General features: G+C 40.6%; 1 protein-coding gene across 1 annotated transcript; it reads right to left on the bottom strand.

The window, feature by feature from the left end:
• Window positions 1-1,096: 1,096 nt before the first annotated feature.
• Window positions 1,097-7,997, bottom strand: NUDT7 (nudix hydrolase 7). The gene is made up of 4 exons (XM_035120812.3): window positions 7,699-7,997; window positions 4,702-4,855; window positions 3,975-4,133; window positions 1,097-3,270 (listed from the first exon to the last, which is right to left on the bottom strand). The coding sequence occupies exons 1-4, from the start codon at window positions 7,758-7,760 to the stop codon at window positions 2,902-2,904; spliced, it is 744 nt and encodes a 247-aa protein (XP_034976703.2). The 5' UTR covers window positions 7,761-7,997; the 3' UTR covers window positions 1,097-2,901.
• Window positions 7,998-16,612: the final 8,615 nt, after the last annotated feature.

The raw sequence follows: 16,612 nt of genomic DNA, 5'->3' as shown, positions 1-16,612 counted from the left end.
TCATCCCTGCTTTAATTCTCACACAACTATAATGAAGTCTTTATCTATGTAACAGCATTTGCTCACATTCAAACTTTATTATTGCTGCCGCTCTTTCTGATGTTTTCTTCCTCATTGTCCAGCTATACAGCTAAACTAAACATTACATATGGAGATCAATTTCCCACTTAAAAAACCCCCAAAAGCCAGGGGGTCAGATTGATGATGGATGAGGGAGATTTTAACTTTATTTCCCTTATTTTAACTTTATTTCCAGCCCTATATTTATTTCCCTATATTTTAACTTTATTTCCCTTTATTTTAACTTTATTTCCAGCCCTATATTGCTCCCCTGAAGCTATATTTTACTACAATGAAAAACCTAAAAGGTATGCATATAGGTACATATGTGTTCCTCCTTGGGAGGATATTTAGATCAGGAAAGTGGCATGTGGGGTTGGGTAGGGAAGCTAAGTAACTCCTGTCAACCAGTGACTTAGCCCTGATCTGATTCAGCATAGAATAGCATTTGCATTTTTTGCTGCAGCATCACACTGTTGGCTCATGTTATGTCTGTGGTCTGCTAAGACCCCTGGCTCCTTTTCACATGTTCTACTGGCAAGCCAGGCACCCCCCATCTTAAATGTGTGCAGTTTGTTATTACATTTGTCCCTACTGAAAATAATTTTGTTAATGTGGGCCGTGTTCTCCAATTAAGTTCATCTTGAATCCCAGTTCTGTCTTCTAGTGCATTGGCTACCCTTCCCAGTTTGGTGTCATCTGCAAACTTGATGAGCACCCTGTCAATACCTTCAGCTAAGTCATGTATAAAGTTGTTGAACAAGTGGGCTCAGGATAGAACCCTGTGGCACCTCACTTGTCACATTTTTCCAGGATGATGATGAACTGTTAGTGAGCACTCTTTGGGTTTGATCAGTCAATTAGCTACAAATTCACCTTATCTTGTCCACATTTTACCAGCTGCTCTGCAAAAAATATCATGGGGGGCTTTGTCTTAAGCTATACTTATAAGATACATGTGAGTGAGCAGTATCTATCAAATTCTTAAGTGTGAATAATCCAGCCAGTTCCCTAAAGAATTCACTCCCTCATTGACTCAGCAAGAATTCTTGTTTTATTGTTTATTTCAAGTAACATAAATTTGAGTCAATGATAAGCAACAAAACATGGGTGTTTAAAAGTACAACGATTGTTTGTGTTAAATGTCTAATTGCCCCACCCAGAGGCCTCAAGCAAAACTGCAAGCCCAGCTATGCCTGGTGCTGTACCTCAAGTTACAAATGTGGTTCATTTGTCACATCCTTTCTTCAATGATCAAGTGCATGAAGCTACTTCTTTTTATCCTCAAAGCCCGGTGAGGTTGAGAATGAAACAAGTAATAAGAACATAAGAAGAGCCTGCTGGATCAGGCCAGTGGCTCATCTAGTCCAGCAGTCTGCTCTCACTGTGGCCAAACAGATGCTTTTGGGAAACCTGCAAGCAGGACCCGAGTGCAGGAGCACTCTCTGTTTCCTGCTGTTTTCAGCAACTGGTATTCAGAAGCATTCTGCCTCCAACCATGGAGACAGAGCATACCCAACCCAGCTAGTTGCCACTGGTGGCCATGAATCTGGCTAATCCTTTCTTAAAGTCCATCATGTTGGTAGCCATCACTGCCTCTTGTGGGAACGAGTTCCACACCTATGCGCTGGGTGAACAAATACTTTGGGTTTTTTTTTTGTCCTAAACATTCAGCTTCAGTTGATGTCCATGAGTTTTAACATCATGAGAAAGTGAGAAATGATTAAGGTTGTCTCGTAAACCTCATCTTAATCGAACCGTCATGAGCCATCTCCTATTTATTTTGTAAATCGGTCAGTCAATAAAGCATTCAATATCTTTATTGTGGTCAGTGACCAGCATTGGTCAGTCAAATTTGTTAGGAATCATTTGTAATCACAAAGAATACGAACAGTATAGAAGTATGTTTAGCACAGGAGGTCTCCAGCAGATGGGACAATGGAATTCTGTCTGATCTGTAGAGCTGCTAAGACAAACATATGTATCTTGTATCCCATCTGTAAGCAAATAACAGATTACCCCCCTCTATGTTTTGCAAGCTGGAAGTGAGGTACAGAGAAAGCCAGAACCTTAATGTATATTAACTTGCATCTAGGACCCACACCAGGAAATGAAGGTAGATTTCCCAAACATTATTCAGGCTTCCAGCTTCTCTTCTACATATTATACAAACAGTGACACACAAGCTAAAAATGGGCTATATCAATTGTGAAATTTGCAAGTCTCTACTTTAAAACATATCTAAGTCTATAATTTTCTACTGGTTGCCACTTCCATGTCGTTTAAAGAGGGGAAATGCCAATATGTAGGCAATATGTAGAAATTGTCATATCGCACTCCCAAGTCAGAAGTTTGTCTACTTGTAAGCAAGCCCTACTGAGCTCAATGGCACTTGCACCAAAGTGTACACTGGACAGCAGCCAGAGAAATGGATGAGAATTTAATTTTTGTTCCTTATGACACAGAGTAGACCAATGGAGTATGTGACACAACTTTCTTGTTTAGATCCAGATGCTGAAAAAATTGAGGTAATTTTAACATTTGTATGTTCTAAAGTATGACTGTTTTTTTTAAAATTAATTTTCTTGTTTTATCTTTTCATAAACTGCTTTGACGTGGGTTTTTATTCTTACAATCAAGCAGTGTATAAATTTTATGAAATAAATACTGATCATTTTATTTCTGTATTTTATTTCATATAATCCTATATCAATATATTTTTACTCAATACTGGACCCATAAAATAGCATACTTCAATATAATTTACAGATATAATTTAAGGGAATATATTTGAAGCAACTTGTGTGCCGAACTTATAAGCAGGAGAACCAATTCCATACATCAAAGTTTGCTTTTTGCCATATTGAAAAACTCTATGAAAAAGTTCTCAGCTGAAGAATTCCAGTTATCAAGATCATACGGAACTTCAAATGTTGGTTTTTCCCTAAAAATTGCAAGAGCAAGGAATACCACAAAGTGTGCTGTGAGTCCCCATATTCGAAATGAAGTATTGTGCTCCGAGTCATCATATTCAAAAGAATGCAATAAATAAGCGACATTGCCCATCTTTTTGGGAATGCCTGTGTACTTTAAAGGCCTAATAAAATACTCCAATGGTACTGAAAACACATCACTGACTTCTTCTGGATTAAGATGGGCTTGGAATGTATCCTCTATGAAGGCGACAACTGGAGTTACCAAAGAACGAGTCTGAAAAGGGAAAAAAGAGGTTTAGCTCTTTAAAGCAACTACCGTAAAAGTCAGGGCAAAACACTGCAAATATCAGTGGAAAACAGAAGGAAGGCAGGCGTTACCAGTGTGCCTCCAGATACTGCACCAAAACTCCCAGCAGCCCTATTTTTTTTTAAATTCTTAAATAGCCACTGGTCATGCTTGCTGAAGCAACATGTAGAGCTCAAGTGGTTTTAGAGTGGTGTGACCGGTTTGGCCGCACTGGGTGCCACATTGCAGGCGGGCTCTACAACAATGCTGCAGAATGAAGTATAGGAGGGGGACACACTGAATTTTAGCATTGCAAAGGGCACCACTGAAATTTGAGAGCCCAAATTCCACCGTGTGGGGCACACCATATTGGCTACCTGTGCAGATTCAGAGACTCTCTCCTAAACCCTAAACAGAGAAGTCAGTTAACAGAACTGATCAGCCCAGAGTGGCAGGGGCAACCCAGTCAGATAGGCAGAGTACAAATAATAAAATTCTTATTACTGTTAATATAATCCAACCCCAAGTTGGATGGAGGCAGCAAAAGAATAAGAGCTTAGAGGAGAAATCTAAAGAGTAATGTAAGTTAAGTGCAGGAAGGAAGGAGCAGGAGAAAAAACTGGACCTAGGGTCAGAGATAAATAGGTACCCATGCTTGCAAGTACCTTATACTTTATCTAAATGCGCCTTACTTTATCTATTACAGGTAGAAGCCTACAGATGACTTCAGCTTGTTCAGCTTGGAGCCCCACTTCTTCCTTGGCTTCGCGGAGAGCTGTTGCTATTTCATCTCTGTCTGCTGGGTCACTTCTACCTCCTGGAAAACACACTTCTCCTGGGGATCTTCTCAGCTAGGATTTGGAAGAACAGCTTTGTTAAGTAATTATTTTAAGCGATAAACATATGATCCCAGAAGAGTCCTTAACATATCAGCAATTCCCATTTTTGATTAAACAACTTGTACGTTGCATGTCATATGTTACAGTCTTTTATATGGCTCTCAATCTCTCTGCATAAAAACCTATGTTGGCAATAGTTTGCAGCTGATATTTTGCATGCATACTAGATTAATGAATTCATTCAACTGTTACACTATACATTGTTATCCATGGGAGATTAAATTCTGCAAGGAAGAAGAGATATAAAGTTGCAGAGATGGAAGGGGAAATTTTCCAACCCTTATGATTTCAAATTTTTGAAATATTTGTACCCCCAAGAAGTGTATAGAATCATGCATGGCATAGAGAAAATGGGTAGAAAAAAGATGGGCACTGGTCTGATCCAGCTATTCTTGCATACAATTGAGAGATTTGACTACATACCACTTGCATTCTCTCTTCTCACACATTGACACCAGGCAGTATATTTCGCAACAAACCTTACAAGTTGTGGAATTTTTTTTCTTCCAGATTTTCATACCTTCATTGATCTGACAGTGAAAAGAACCCACAGCTTTCCATCTTTAACAATCAGCGGAATAAGAACAGAGGCTTTTGGAAGTGTTATATGGGAAAATCTGTCTCCAACATCAAACTTCTTTAAATTCTGTATAGCTTTATCTTTCACACTTATTCTAGAACAAGGAAAAAGAGCAAGCATTTCACAAAAACCTGAATTTTCACTCCAGAATTATTGTTAATTTGCATAAGAGGAATATTAAACAAATCTGTTCATATTATTGCAGATTCAACAAGATAAATATTCTACTAATCCAAATCTCTAGAGGCCCACAATAAGTATATATTCACCTAGAGGCAAACACAACCAGAAAATTGTCTGCAACGTTTATATATTGACAGTAATCTAAAAACATTTTGTTTACTCATGAACAAAAAGCATAATGAATAAAGCACAACAACGGGATGGTTATGAGCATGGCCTGTTTTATTCTAAAAGAACTATTTCTTACAGTCCATTGCAAATCTTACAACTGCATGAAATAACATAGTTTAATACTGAAACATTTTTGCGGTCTCACTATTGTGCAAGTACATAAAAAAACTCTACACACACCATTTAATACATGTTAACGAATGTCAAATGACTGTCGGTGCTTGTTCCATACAGACACAGAGATTAAAAATTAATTTGCTTCTTTTGGCATTACCATGACATTTCCTTTTTCATGAGTCATCCCCCGGACCAATCACAGATCATGAACTGTAAAAATCAGAGATAAGCTGCTTTCTGGCACTATGACAGAAAAAAAAATGTATCCAAGGGACTGATCCTCATGGATCCTTATATATATATTTTGCAAGCAATTCCTCAAAACCACCACCATGGCATATCATGTGTCATGTTAGTGTTCACAGATGTATTTGGTGACTTGGTGGTGGTTTTATTGTGATTCTGTGTAAATCCATGAAGCCTTAGATCAATGTTTATGACTAATGGTAGGCATGCAAAAGATCAGTCATTTCAACTATGCTGCCTGCCAAGCTTTAATTTGATAGTGGGGGTGGGGGGTTTTTTGGTGGTGGGAAGCCGCCATGTAAAATTATGCAGTCCTATGCAACTAGGATCCATTTTAGTACTACTAGAGCCGGGAAAGAATGTGTGTGTGCATTTTACAGAGGAGGATGTGACCAGAGGAGATTGTGCCCAGGACATTCTCCACAAAATTCCAAATGCATTCATGGGCAAAAAAACAATAAAAAAAACGGCCAAATGCTTATTTTGGAGTGGGCAACATCAGTTCTTTTTTCTACATATTTTTGCAATTGTTGGTGCCCTTGACAGAGGCATTTGCCCACAGGGAGTTCTGGGCCAGGCAGGATCCAACATTATCTTGTAGATGCCTGTCCCACATGCACTGGTGTATCATTTGTGCTGGCCTACAGCAGATTTTGGCCTACACCAGTTGCTTATTTCATATGGTCTTTATTATGTCATCAGGCATTTATGAGCGTTTCACAAGTGCAAAAAAATTGTTTGAATAACATTATTATTGTTCTTGAAGTAGGGAGTCCCCCAGTCATGGAGAAATAAGATCCAGGGAATTCTAATGTTTATTTTGGGTTTGGAGGGACACATCACATTTCCTTTTTTAAAAGTGTTTAAAGCTCTGAGTAAATAAGAAATCAGGAACTAGTAACCAAATCCAGCATTGTATGAGATGGTTTGAATAACCATTTTATTGATAATTATTTCACTTTACATTTAAGTTTTTAATATTTTATTGTTTCTGTAAACTGCTTGGAAATATTTACAGTTAGTATATAAATTTACAGACGAAAAGGCCAACCTTTTAAACATTATGCAAGTCCCAGAGCTCAAAGGAATGTAAGGTTGTAGCTGCACTGCCAGATCTGCACTGCCAAGGTTGTAAGGTTGTAGCTGCACTGCCAGATCTTAAAGCATGTTTACACAAAAGTAAGTCTCAGTAGGTCATCCTACCTGGTAAATATGCATAGGGAATGCAACCTGGTAATAGTAGACCCTATCGAATGCAATGAAGCTTCTGAGTTTGCATTCCTTGAATCATGCTGCAAGAGTTTTACCTTTATTAATTATATTTTATCATCACTGTAAGCCACCCTGGGCCAAATTTGGGTGTTGAAGGTGTGTGATTGAAATTTTAGAAATAAACCAAATTTTAAAGGGAGCAGAAACCTGAAAAGTTATATAACCATTCCAGGTGCACTAAGGTAAAGCTTGTCTCAGGGTTGCACAAGGCTGAAAAATCCTCAAGGTGGCTCCTCCCCCTTCAACAGTTTCAGTTCTTTGGGCTGCTACACTCATATACTGTACTGTATCCAGTCACTTGGAAGAAAGTCCACTGAACTCAATATGACTTTCTTCAGAGTCCCTTGCACAGGACTGCATTGCTAGTCTCCAACCTCTGCACAGGAAGTAACTTTAAAAACAAGTAAATAAATAAATATTGTTTTAATATTAACAGTACTGTAAACTGCTTCAAAAGTTTGCTTATGCTTTAAAAGCTGTTTTGTAAATATTTGCACAGACAAATGTCATAATTCTGTCTTGTTACCTTGTGTGGAAAATGTATCAGCACTTTAAGTAAATAATAAATAAGTTCCTTGTGGAGGAAGCACACATGATTACTTTAAAAAAGTGAATAAAGCTTCAATGTGCATGCCACAGGAAAAGCTATGTATGATATAATTAAGGACCTAATCATTCAACATGCTAAAGATTGTTAGTTTTATTCTTTCGCTGACCTTCTTCTATCACTGTGTTTACTTTCAATGAAAGTAAATTATTATTTATGAAGCACCCAAAAATAATAATAAAGTGTTGGGCATTTATAGTACCAAAAGAAAACCCACAAGCACGGACCTCGGGCTTTATTAAAACAATAATCCAGACTGCCCCAATCCTGCCCTTCTTTATTCACAAAGCAGCGCGTCAATCACCCGTCTCGGTGGGAGGGGGAAACGTTGTTCACGTTACCTTCCTCGTTTGTCGTCATCAGCAGCCATTTTGCAAAGCCCGAGTCCAAAGTCATCCGTCATTGCAAGCAGCTGTAAGCTCCCTCTCGCCTGCTCCCGCCTTCAGAAAGAACAACTCCATTGGCTCTTCGTCGCTGATTGGCAGCTCAGCGTACCTGTTACGCAAGACAGGGACGGTTCAGCAACGACGCCAAGTTGCTATTGCGGTCTTCGGTGAAAAGTGACGTCAGAGGCAGAGAGGGCGTGCATTGGAAAGAGGGCGGGCGAAAATGTGTGGAAGCCGGCTTGCTATTGGCTCTTGTGGATACGGTGATTATTGGATGGTTGTTGGCGTTGGAGTTGAGTTTATCATCCGCGGCAACTTTTTCTCTTACCAGCGAAAGGGGCGGGGGCAGAACTAAGGCAGGTTTGTTTTCAGCTTTTGCAAATCTTGAGAGAGAGGTTCCTGGGTGGGAAGGAAGGAGAACCTGTTAGCTTAAAATAAAAAGGAGAACATTGTTCTGTAGAAAGCCTTGTGCGGGGAGGTTTTTATTTTTTTGCAATCTCTGTCTGGAGTAATTGAAAAGCAGTTTGTGGCCCACCAGTGTTCTCCCAAGTTTCACTGAGGCGTCTGGGACATACAGTGGTACCTCGGTTTATGAACACAATTGGTTCCGAAAGTCTGTTCATAAACTGAAGCGTTCATAAACTGAAGCGAACTTTCCCATTGAAAGTAATGAAAAGTGGATTAATCCGTTCCAGACGGTCCGCGGAGCAACTGTTCATAAACTGAAGCGAACTTTCCCATTGAAAGTAATGGAAAGTGGATTAATCCGTTCCAGACGGGTCCGCAGAGTACTTAAACTGAAGCGTTCATAAACTGAAACATGGGTGTAATTGGTTCCGGAAGTCTGTTCATAAACTGAAGCGTTCATAAACTGAAGCGAACTTTCCCATTAAAAGTAATGGAAAGTGAATTAATCCGTTCCAGATGGGTCCGCGGCGTTCATAAACCGAAAATTCATAAACCGAGGTGTTCATAAACCGAGGTTCCACTGTATATTTAAAAATACAATTAAAAATCATATCACATCTAGGACCAGAAGCGTACTTCAGATCCCTTGCACGCTTGGCAAGCAGCTGTATTTACGTCCCCACCCGTGAAAAAAAAATCACTTTACCGCATTTGCCACATTAGAAATTACTACATTTTACGCGCCCCAAGTACACATCCCCCCCCAGGACCGGTTGACAACGCTGGCAAATACAGCTAAGGCTTTTTTAAAAAATTAACCTGTATGATCAAGGGGTTAGCACACACTTCCTATGAGGAAATAAGGTTGCTAATTTGGTGTGGGTGGATCAGCCTTGCCACCTCTTTAATCTCAGCTGAAATCGGCAGGCAAGACTTTCCCCTGCTAGATTGCTGTTACAGTGGCAGCAATACTGGAACTTTTTTTTTTTTTTAAGGAAGGCAAAAAAGGCACTTGACAAAATGATAGTGGCAAACAACTATTAATGACACAGAAAGAGAAATAAAAAGCATGTAGGGGCATGATACAGCCATAATTAAGAAATATTAAAACTGGAATCCTATGCACACTTGCCTGGGCATAGGTCCTCTTAAACACACATGAAGATTTCATTATGCTACCAAAAGAACCTTATTGGTAGTGAATCAAAGAGGCATACCCTCCAACATTCTCTGATGAAAATAGGGACGTCATATTCCATAACAATAACTTTACTATGTATACACCAGATATTTGACTGGGTTGCCACAGCCCCTCTGGGTGGCCTCCCACATATATAAAAACATAAAACGTTATACGTTTTAAAGAAACTTCCCTATAAAGGGTTACCTCCATACTCTCCAACAGTTCTCCGATGAAAATAGGGATGTTTTAAGGAAAAGCAGGGCATTCTGGGATCAAATCAGAAACTGGGGTGGCATCTGTAAATCCAGGACTGTCCCTAGAAAATAGGGACACTTGGAGGGTCTGAAGATGTGGTCTCCTCTGCTGATGCTGCCCATATTGCCTTCCAAGGCCAGCCTGCCCATGAGGTGAACCTTGAGCTGCAGTATCCTGCAGAGCAGTGCCCCTTTGAGCACCCTGCTGCTGGCAGGGTTGTGTGGCAGCTGTGCTTTTTTGCAGCGAGATCTTACTGGAAGCCACTGGTAAACAAGGCTTTGATGATGGCTCAGTGAGGCTCGCAGCAGCAAGGCCTGGTGCTGCTCACCGCAGTGAGGCCTGGCCCCTCAAGGTTTGTTTTTTTGAGGGGGAGGGGGCTGAAGACACCTCAGCCCTATGGAGTTAGTGCTTATGATGGCACCGATGGGTCATTCCAAGGCATTGTGGGGGCATTTTTAATTCTGGCCTTGGCACTAATCACTGTTGCCACCACCATCTAAACATGTAGAAAGAGGTCAATAGAGGGCACTTTGCACATCTCCCCTCCCCTTCCCCCAACCTAGAGCCAACCCTTTGATGTGACTTTTTGGTGCAGCAACACACTTGGTTCAGAAGCTATTGAGTGGGAATGTGATGTGGGGGGGGGGGAATGTAACCCCTCTGTCCCTGATAATGTACTGATGACAATCCATAAAAACTAAACATGATTGCTATAGGAAATAAGAGGCCATTCTGAAAAGCCTAGGTACATGTATTTCCTTCTGTGAATCCTTCATTATTCTTGCTTTCTCCACCTCATTTCTTTTCTCCCCTATTTTCTATCAATGGCAAAATGTAGGTTGTAATCGTGGGGGGTTGGAACACCTGCCTTTTCTTGTGATTATGTTGCTTGTAGCACACTAATAATGGTGTGCTATAATAATTATAACAAGAATAGAAAGTTCATTGGTCTGTAATCATGCTACAATGGCTCATGAAGCAGGCCGCAATTGCCAGTGACAATTAAAACGGTGATATTTGCAACACAAGTGATAATGTACAGGAAGGCTATGGGAAACCATGCTGTGATCGTTTTTGTACTGATAGGGTTCTCCAATTAGCTGAAAATTTATTTTATAACCCTGTTGATTCCACAAAACAAGCTGGCTTTTGTGTAACATGTATAGTACAAAATGGATTTAATTAACCTATAACACCAAAACCTGTTCCACAAATAGCTTGTTCAACAATGTGGCACTTTAGTTTGCACTGCTACAGAATTTCAGCAGGTCAGCTGAATTAAATGTCATTCTTTACCTCTGCAATTACTTAATGCTTCCTCTGAAGTGTACAGTTAATGCAACAGAGTTTCAAAGAGAATAATTTGTTTTGGTAGAGGGTAGGCATTTGGGACTTTATTTTATATATATATTATTTTCACCACTTATTTTAAGGAAAATAAAATGCATCTTCATTGTTTGTTTGTTTTTTTGGAAATTGTTATGTCTTCTGTATTTTTAAGGTCCTGTCCCTATTCCTGTATCTTCTCCTGGTCTGTTATTTCAGCTAATGAAATAATCAGACTTTATATCTCTTTTGGCTCTGTCATTCAGAATGCAGAAGTGCCTTTGCTGCCTCTTCAACTTCTGACAGCTCCTCCCAGTCTTCTCCTTTGACCACTCATTGTCATCCCACCAGCTATCCCCTGGCTTTGAGCCTTCTTCCCCAGCTCGTTCCTCCCACCATTCCTCTGAGTCCAACCAGTCCATGACAACAGAAATGGTGGGAGATGGAGCACAGGTTCCCCATCCCCAGTGTTTTGCTAATAAAGAATCAACTTCAGCAGCACATGTTCTCTGTCAAGAACCAATGTTGTGCAGTGTTAGAGCAAAGGTAGTCAATGTGGTGCCCTCCAATTGCCATCAGTCCCAGTGAGCATGGCCAATGGTTAGCAAAGATAGTTAGTTGTAGTCCACAAGATCTGGAGGGTAACACATTGGCCACTCCTGGGTTAGAGTGTTTTACTAGGAGTGGGAAGATTAAGGTTCAAAACTCTATTTAACCATTAAACTTACTTGGTAATCCTGAGTTGGTCAGTATCTCACAGTCAAACCTACCTGGTATGGTTGCTGTGAGGGTAAAACAAGGAGGAAAGAACAATTCATGCTCCCTTGAGCTCCCTTAGAGGAAACTGGAATATAAACATAATAAAGAAACAAACAGTATTTAATTAATTCACTTGTGTGTGTGTGTCCTGAATGCTTGGAGAAAGAAAAACACCTTGCACTGAAATGAATGTAGACCAATTCACTGAGGTTGTCAGTAGCTATTACGATGGTGGTTATTTGTGCATGTTAAATGCACAGATAATTATAAATACAGTAAGGCTACAATCCTATGCACATTTACGTGGGAGGATATGTCACTGAACAATGGGGCTTACTTCCGAGTGTTTTTGCATGTAAGCAAGTAAATCATGAGATGCTGCTTCTTGGCTTATTCTCTTGGGGCTGAAGTCCCAGTCAGCATGGCCAGTGGTAATGAATGATGGGAGCTGTATTCCAATGGCATCTGGAGGGCACCAGGTTAGAAAAGGCTAACTGGAAGCTTTTGGTGTTCTTTCATAGCTTTCTGGTCTCATAATATAATTTAAACTCTGCCTCCAATACCATGCTTTCCAAAGCTGTGGTTAAGTTATAATTTACATCACCACCAATAGTCAAGACTGCATGAAAAGTGGCTGATTAATGAACCTTTCATCTTTTTGCATGTTAAATTCAATTTGTTGAACTGAAAATTATTTTTCTTTTGTAATGGTCTCCCACTTGTGCAGTAGCATAGCTGGCTTAGCAACAGGGACCATTAAAATATAAGCTTGGCAGCCCCTGATCATTTATCATAAAGGAATTCCAAGGCAGCTTAATTTGTTAATCTGTCTGTTCTTGGAGAATGCCCCTGCCAACCGGGAAATGGTGCTGTCTGTCTAGTTGCTTGGAAATAAGTCAGACGGTGAGTGCTATGTAAACAGATGGGCGTGCTGATAGGGAAACCTGCTACTTTGGGAGCCCATTTAGGGCCAGACTGGGATGGAATTCAAAAAATCATTTTCTTTAATAAGTAAGGAATACAGCCCCCCAATCTGGATTACCATGCTGATGTGGTTCATTGTGGACATTAACCCTTTGCTCCTCTATAATGGGGTTCCAATGCAGTGCCTACTTTTACCTTGGGAGCAAAGCTTCCATTTGTGAGAATGAGAGCTATTATTCCAATGCAAATAGCTCCTGTACAGGCTGATCTGAACAGGCACTTTTCATAGGAAAGAGCTAAAGCAGAAATGGAGAACCTTTGGCTGCTGCTGGACTCCAACTCCTTTCATCACTTTTCATTGGCTATGCTAACTGAGGCTGATGGGAATTGGAGTCCAACAACCTCGGGAGGGCCCATCCCTGGGTTAAAGCATCCCCACTCCTTATCAGATTCGTGATAATCCTTATCAGATTAGTGCCTGATGATGAAAGCCATTTGTGCAACATCTAACTGGTCACATACCGGTAGCTAGTTTGGTCCTTAGTTCTTGGCTTAAGCCCCCTCCCCCCAGCCACTTGTTTTAGGCTTGGTGCATATGTTTTGTCATTCCCTTTCCTGGCTTGTTTCAATCACATGTTTTTGTTTTTACTTAATCTTTTGTACCATGAGTGGACACTTTGTCACATAGTTTCTTGGGCAAAATGCCAGTATGTAACCCAATGAGCTTGAAATGTTTTTAGGTTTGCAGCAAGGATGGGAACTTTTCTTCTTCTTCTCAGATTGAGGGCCTCTAGGTGAGGGCAACACATGATGCACGGAACCAGATGCAAAAGTGAATGGGTCAGTGTTAAAAGTGGGCAGAGCAATGGGTGTAACCTTTGGGCTGTAGGCTACAACCCACCCAGGCAAGCAAGAGGCATTTTCAGAGTTCAAGGACACATTCTCATCAGGCAAAACTACACATGGAGCATTGGAGAAGGGCCTGTGAGAAGAGTGCCAAAAAAGCCACATTTGGCCCCTGTGCCTGAGTGGTTCCACCCATAGTCTTTTTATTTATTGCATCTACACCTCACCTATCCTCTAAGGAGTGCATGGTTCAGTCCTCTTCCACCCCCTCACACCAACCCTGTGAGGTAGGATAGGCTTAGAGACAGTGCCTGGCTCAAAGTCACCCAGTGTTTGTCACAGCGGAGTGGGAATTCGAACACTGTTCTCCCAGGTCCTAGTCCAGCACTCTAACCACTACAGTGTAAAAATAGATGGAAAAGTAGCACTTAACCTCCCCTTCCTGAATCTATTTGCCAGTTATCTTGAAATTTCAAAATTCATGGTTTTGGGAGCAAATATGTAAAAGATCAAGTCTCCATAGCAACATGCTGCAACTCTGTCTAGCCTCCCAAGAAAGATTTTGTAGGATAGTTAATGATAAATAGTACAGAAACCCATTATAACAGAACAACCTACTTAAATCGCCAGCACAGGGAGCAATTAAAACATTTTAAATCACAGACTGGCAACTCCAAGAGTTACTTCGTTAATTCAGAACAATCAGACCCAGCAGCTGCTGCCGATACCACAGCAGAGTTTTAACTTTCTTTCTTAACGCTGAATGAAATATGCATACAGTATACAAAAGAAATTAATTTTTAAAAAATCTATGCTTTTTTTAATAAAAAAAGGTTGGGTACAATTTTAAGGTCTTTTACACAGTTGTCCCCTGATGATCATAGAATCATGGAAGGGACTCCAAGGGTCATGTAGTCCAACCCCATGCAGGAATCCGATATAAACTTATTAATTTTAAGGAAACTCTAATAATCAGGAATCAAAATACAATCCATCACTTGTTTGAAAGCCTCCTAGAGAAACCTTCTCATCTTTTTTTTTAAAAAAAATTATTAAATGTATATCCAACCAGAAGCCATAACCACATTCCAACCTGTGCTGACTGAGAGGCTAGTCTTTGCAGCTGCAATCTACCTCGCTTTGTTTTAAGCTTATGGTCTGCCTCCCTGCCCCACCCCCCTGTCAGCGCTTCCTTCATCTTTGCAACAGGCATTGCCTCCATCTCTGTGGTTTATTGACACCGCAATGCCATGTTCTTCAATTAGATTATCCATAAAGAAAATTGGCATCATTGCAGCTGTAACCAATCAGCACGGCTGAGTACAGAAAGAGAGGGAGATGCAAATAGGAAGTGCATTAATCAAATTGTTAAGCAGTAGGATTTTGAGCAAATATATGCCATGTGTATGTACATGGAAATTTTACATGCACAATCACTGTAGTTCTTTTGTGCATCCTATTTTAATGTCCTTTTCAAGAGCAAGCTGTAATAAAATAAAATAAAATTATGAACGGTATGCAGGAATGAAGTAACCATGAGGTTCTGCAAGTTATGGAGGATGATCCCAACCATTTTGAAATGGAGAATTATAAAAAAGTACTTTGCAGCTTCTCTAGAGCAGTGTTTCCCAACCAGTGTGCCTCCATATGTTTTGGGACTACAACTCCCATCATTCCTGACCACTGGTCTTGCTAGCTAGGGATGATGGGAGTTGTAGTCCCAAAACATCTGGAGGCACACTAGTTGGGAAACACTGCTCTAGAGGACTGGATTCTGGGTGAGTTGGTTAAAGGGACAGAGGGGAAAATATATTGAGTGTAGTTATCTGTTTTCGTAGGTGTACATAACATAAATCATAACATAAATCATATGTTCAGATCATAGACTCTTGCAAAAGGAGGTTTTAACTAAATCAGCACCTCTCTTGTTCCGTAATAAAATGAGAGCCCCACTTTCTTGCCATAACAAGCATTCTAAACTACGTATAAAGGTAAAGGTAGGAAGAATGTAAACTAGTAACTACCAGTAAATGGCTGTGATAAAATATCAATACTACATATTTCCACTAGAGGGGAGCCTTCATCCTAGTAGATCACTTACTAAAGGAGTCTGTTTCATATAGCGCTTTCTCCCCACTTAGGTGGGAGACATGGGAGGCTAGAAACTTACTTTTTAAATTTAAATAGCCAACTTTCTTTGAATGTTCATTTCTGCCCGGAGAACCACCACCTCCAGTTGTCTGATATAATTGCAAAACACATAATCCTTACTAAATAACAACAACAAAATCAATATATATTGCTCCTGTTTGTAAATGGGATAAGCTACCAGCCAGAGTGTATTCCTTTAATTTTATTTATTTATTTACAAAGAAGCCGTGTAGCTAAAGTGTGGGCCATATTTGCAAAGGAAAAATGCACTGGTTGGTTTGGGTATGTGTAAGCCAAAGGCACATAAAGAAGTATTGTACCAGTTTGCATAGCCTCCCAAACATTGCTGATCAATTCACTGACCATGTTATAGCATTTTCATTATTGTATCAGTCTTTTTCAATCTCCTCTGTAGAAAACAGTTAATGGTATTTTAGTACAGTATTGGATTTACCTGTTTGGTAAATTATGACTTGGGATTTAATTGCTGTTGTTCCATTTTTTTCTTATGATGGTTTTGATTGTTTTATTACGCCAAATAACCTTTCATTTTATATTAGAGGCCATCTAGCTGTGAATCCTGCAAGACTTTGCTGTGTGTTCTGTCTGGTTCATTTCCCCTGGCCTGGGATGATGGGAACCTCACCAACTACATCTGCAAAGGCCATCTGACATTCTGACAAGGAGTCCTGCAGCCATTGGCAGAGGAATGGGAGTGTGGAGGGAGCAGACCGCTCACGGCACCACTATTAAGGTGCCATCGCGGAGCGTCCCCCGGACATGCACCATGCACCCCCCTGCGTGCCAGGTGCCACGCCCCACAGGCAGCGCGCTACCCCCCAGAACATGTGCCCCGCCCTCGTGGGTGATGTACCACGTCCCCGGGATGCACAACATTCCCCTGCAAGTGGTGTGCCTTGCCCCCGGGATGCGTGCCACACCCCCGCCTGCTCTTCGCCCCCAGTAGCGGAGCATGCAGCTTTGCCACTGCCTGCAGCCAAGAGGGTGGGCACTTAA

The sequence above is a fragment of the Zootoca vivipara genome, chromosome 6, assembly GCF_965207765.1.
Source record: "Zootoca vivipara chromosome 6, rZooViv2.hap1.1, whole genome shotgun sequence".
NCBI lineage: Eukaryota > Metazoa > Chordata > Lepidosauria > Squamata > Lacertidae > Zootoca > Zootoca vivipara.
The sequence above is the reverse complement of the archived record's forward strand: the minus strand, read 5'-3'. Positions and strand labels throughout refer to the sequence as shown.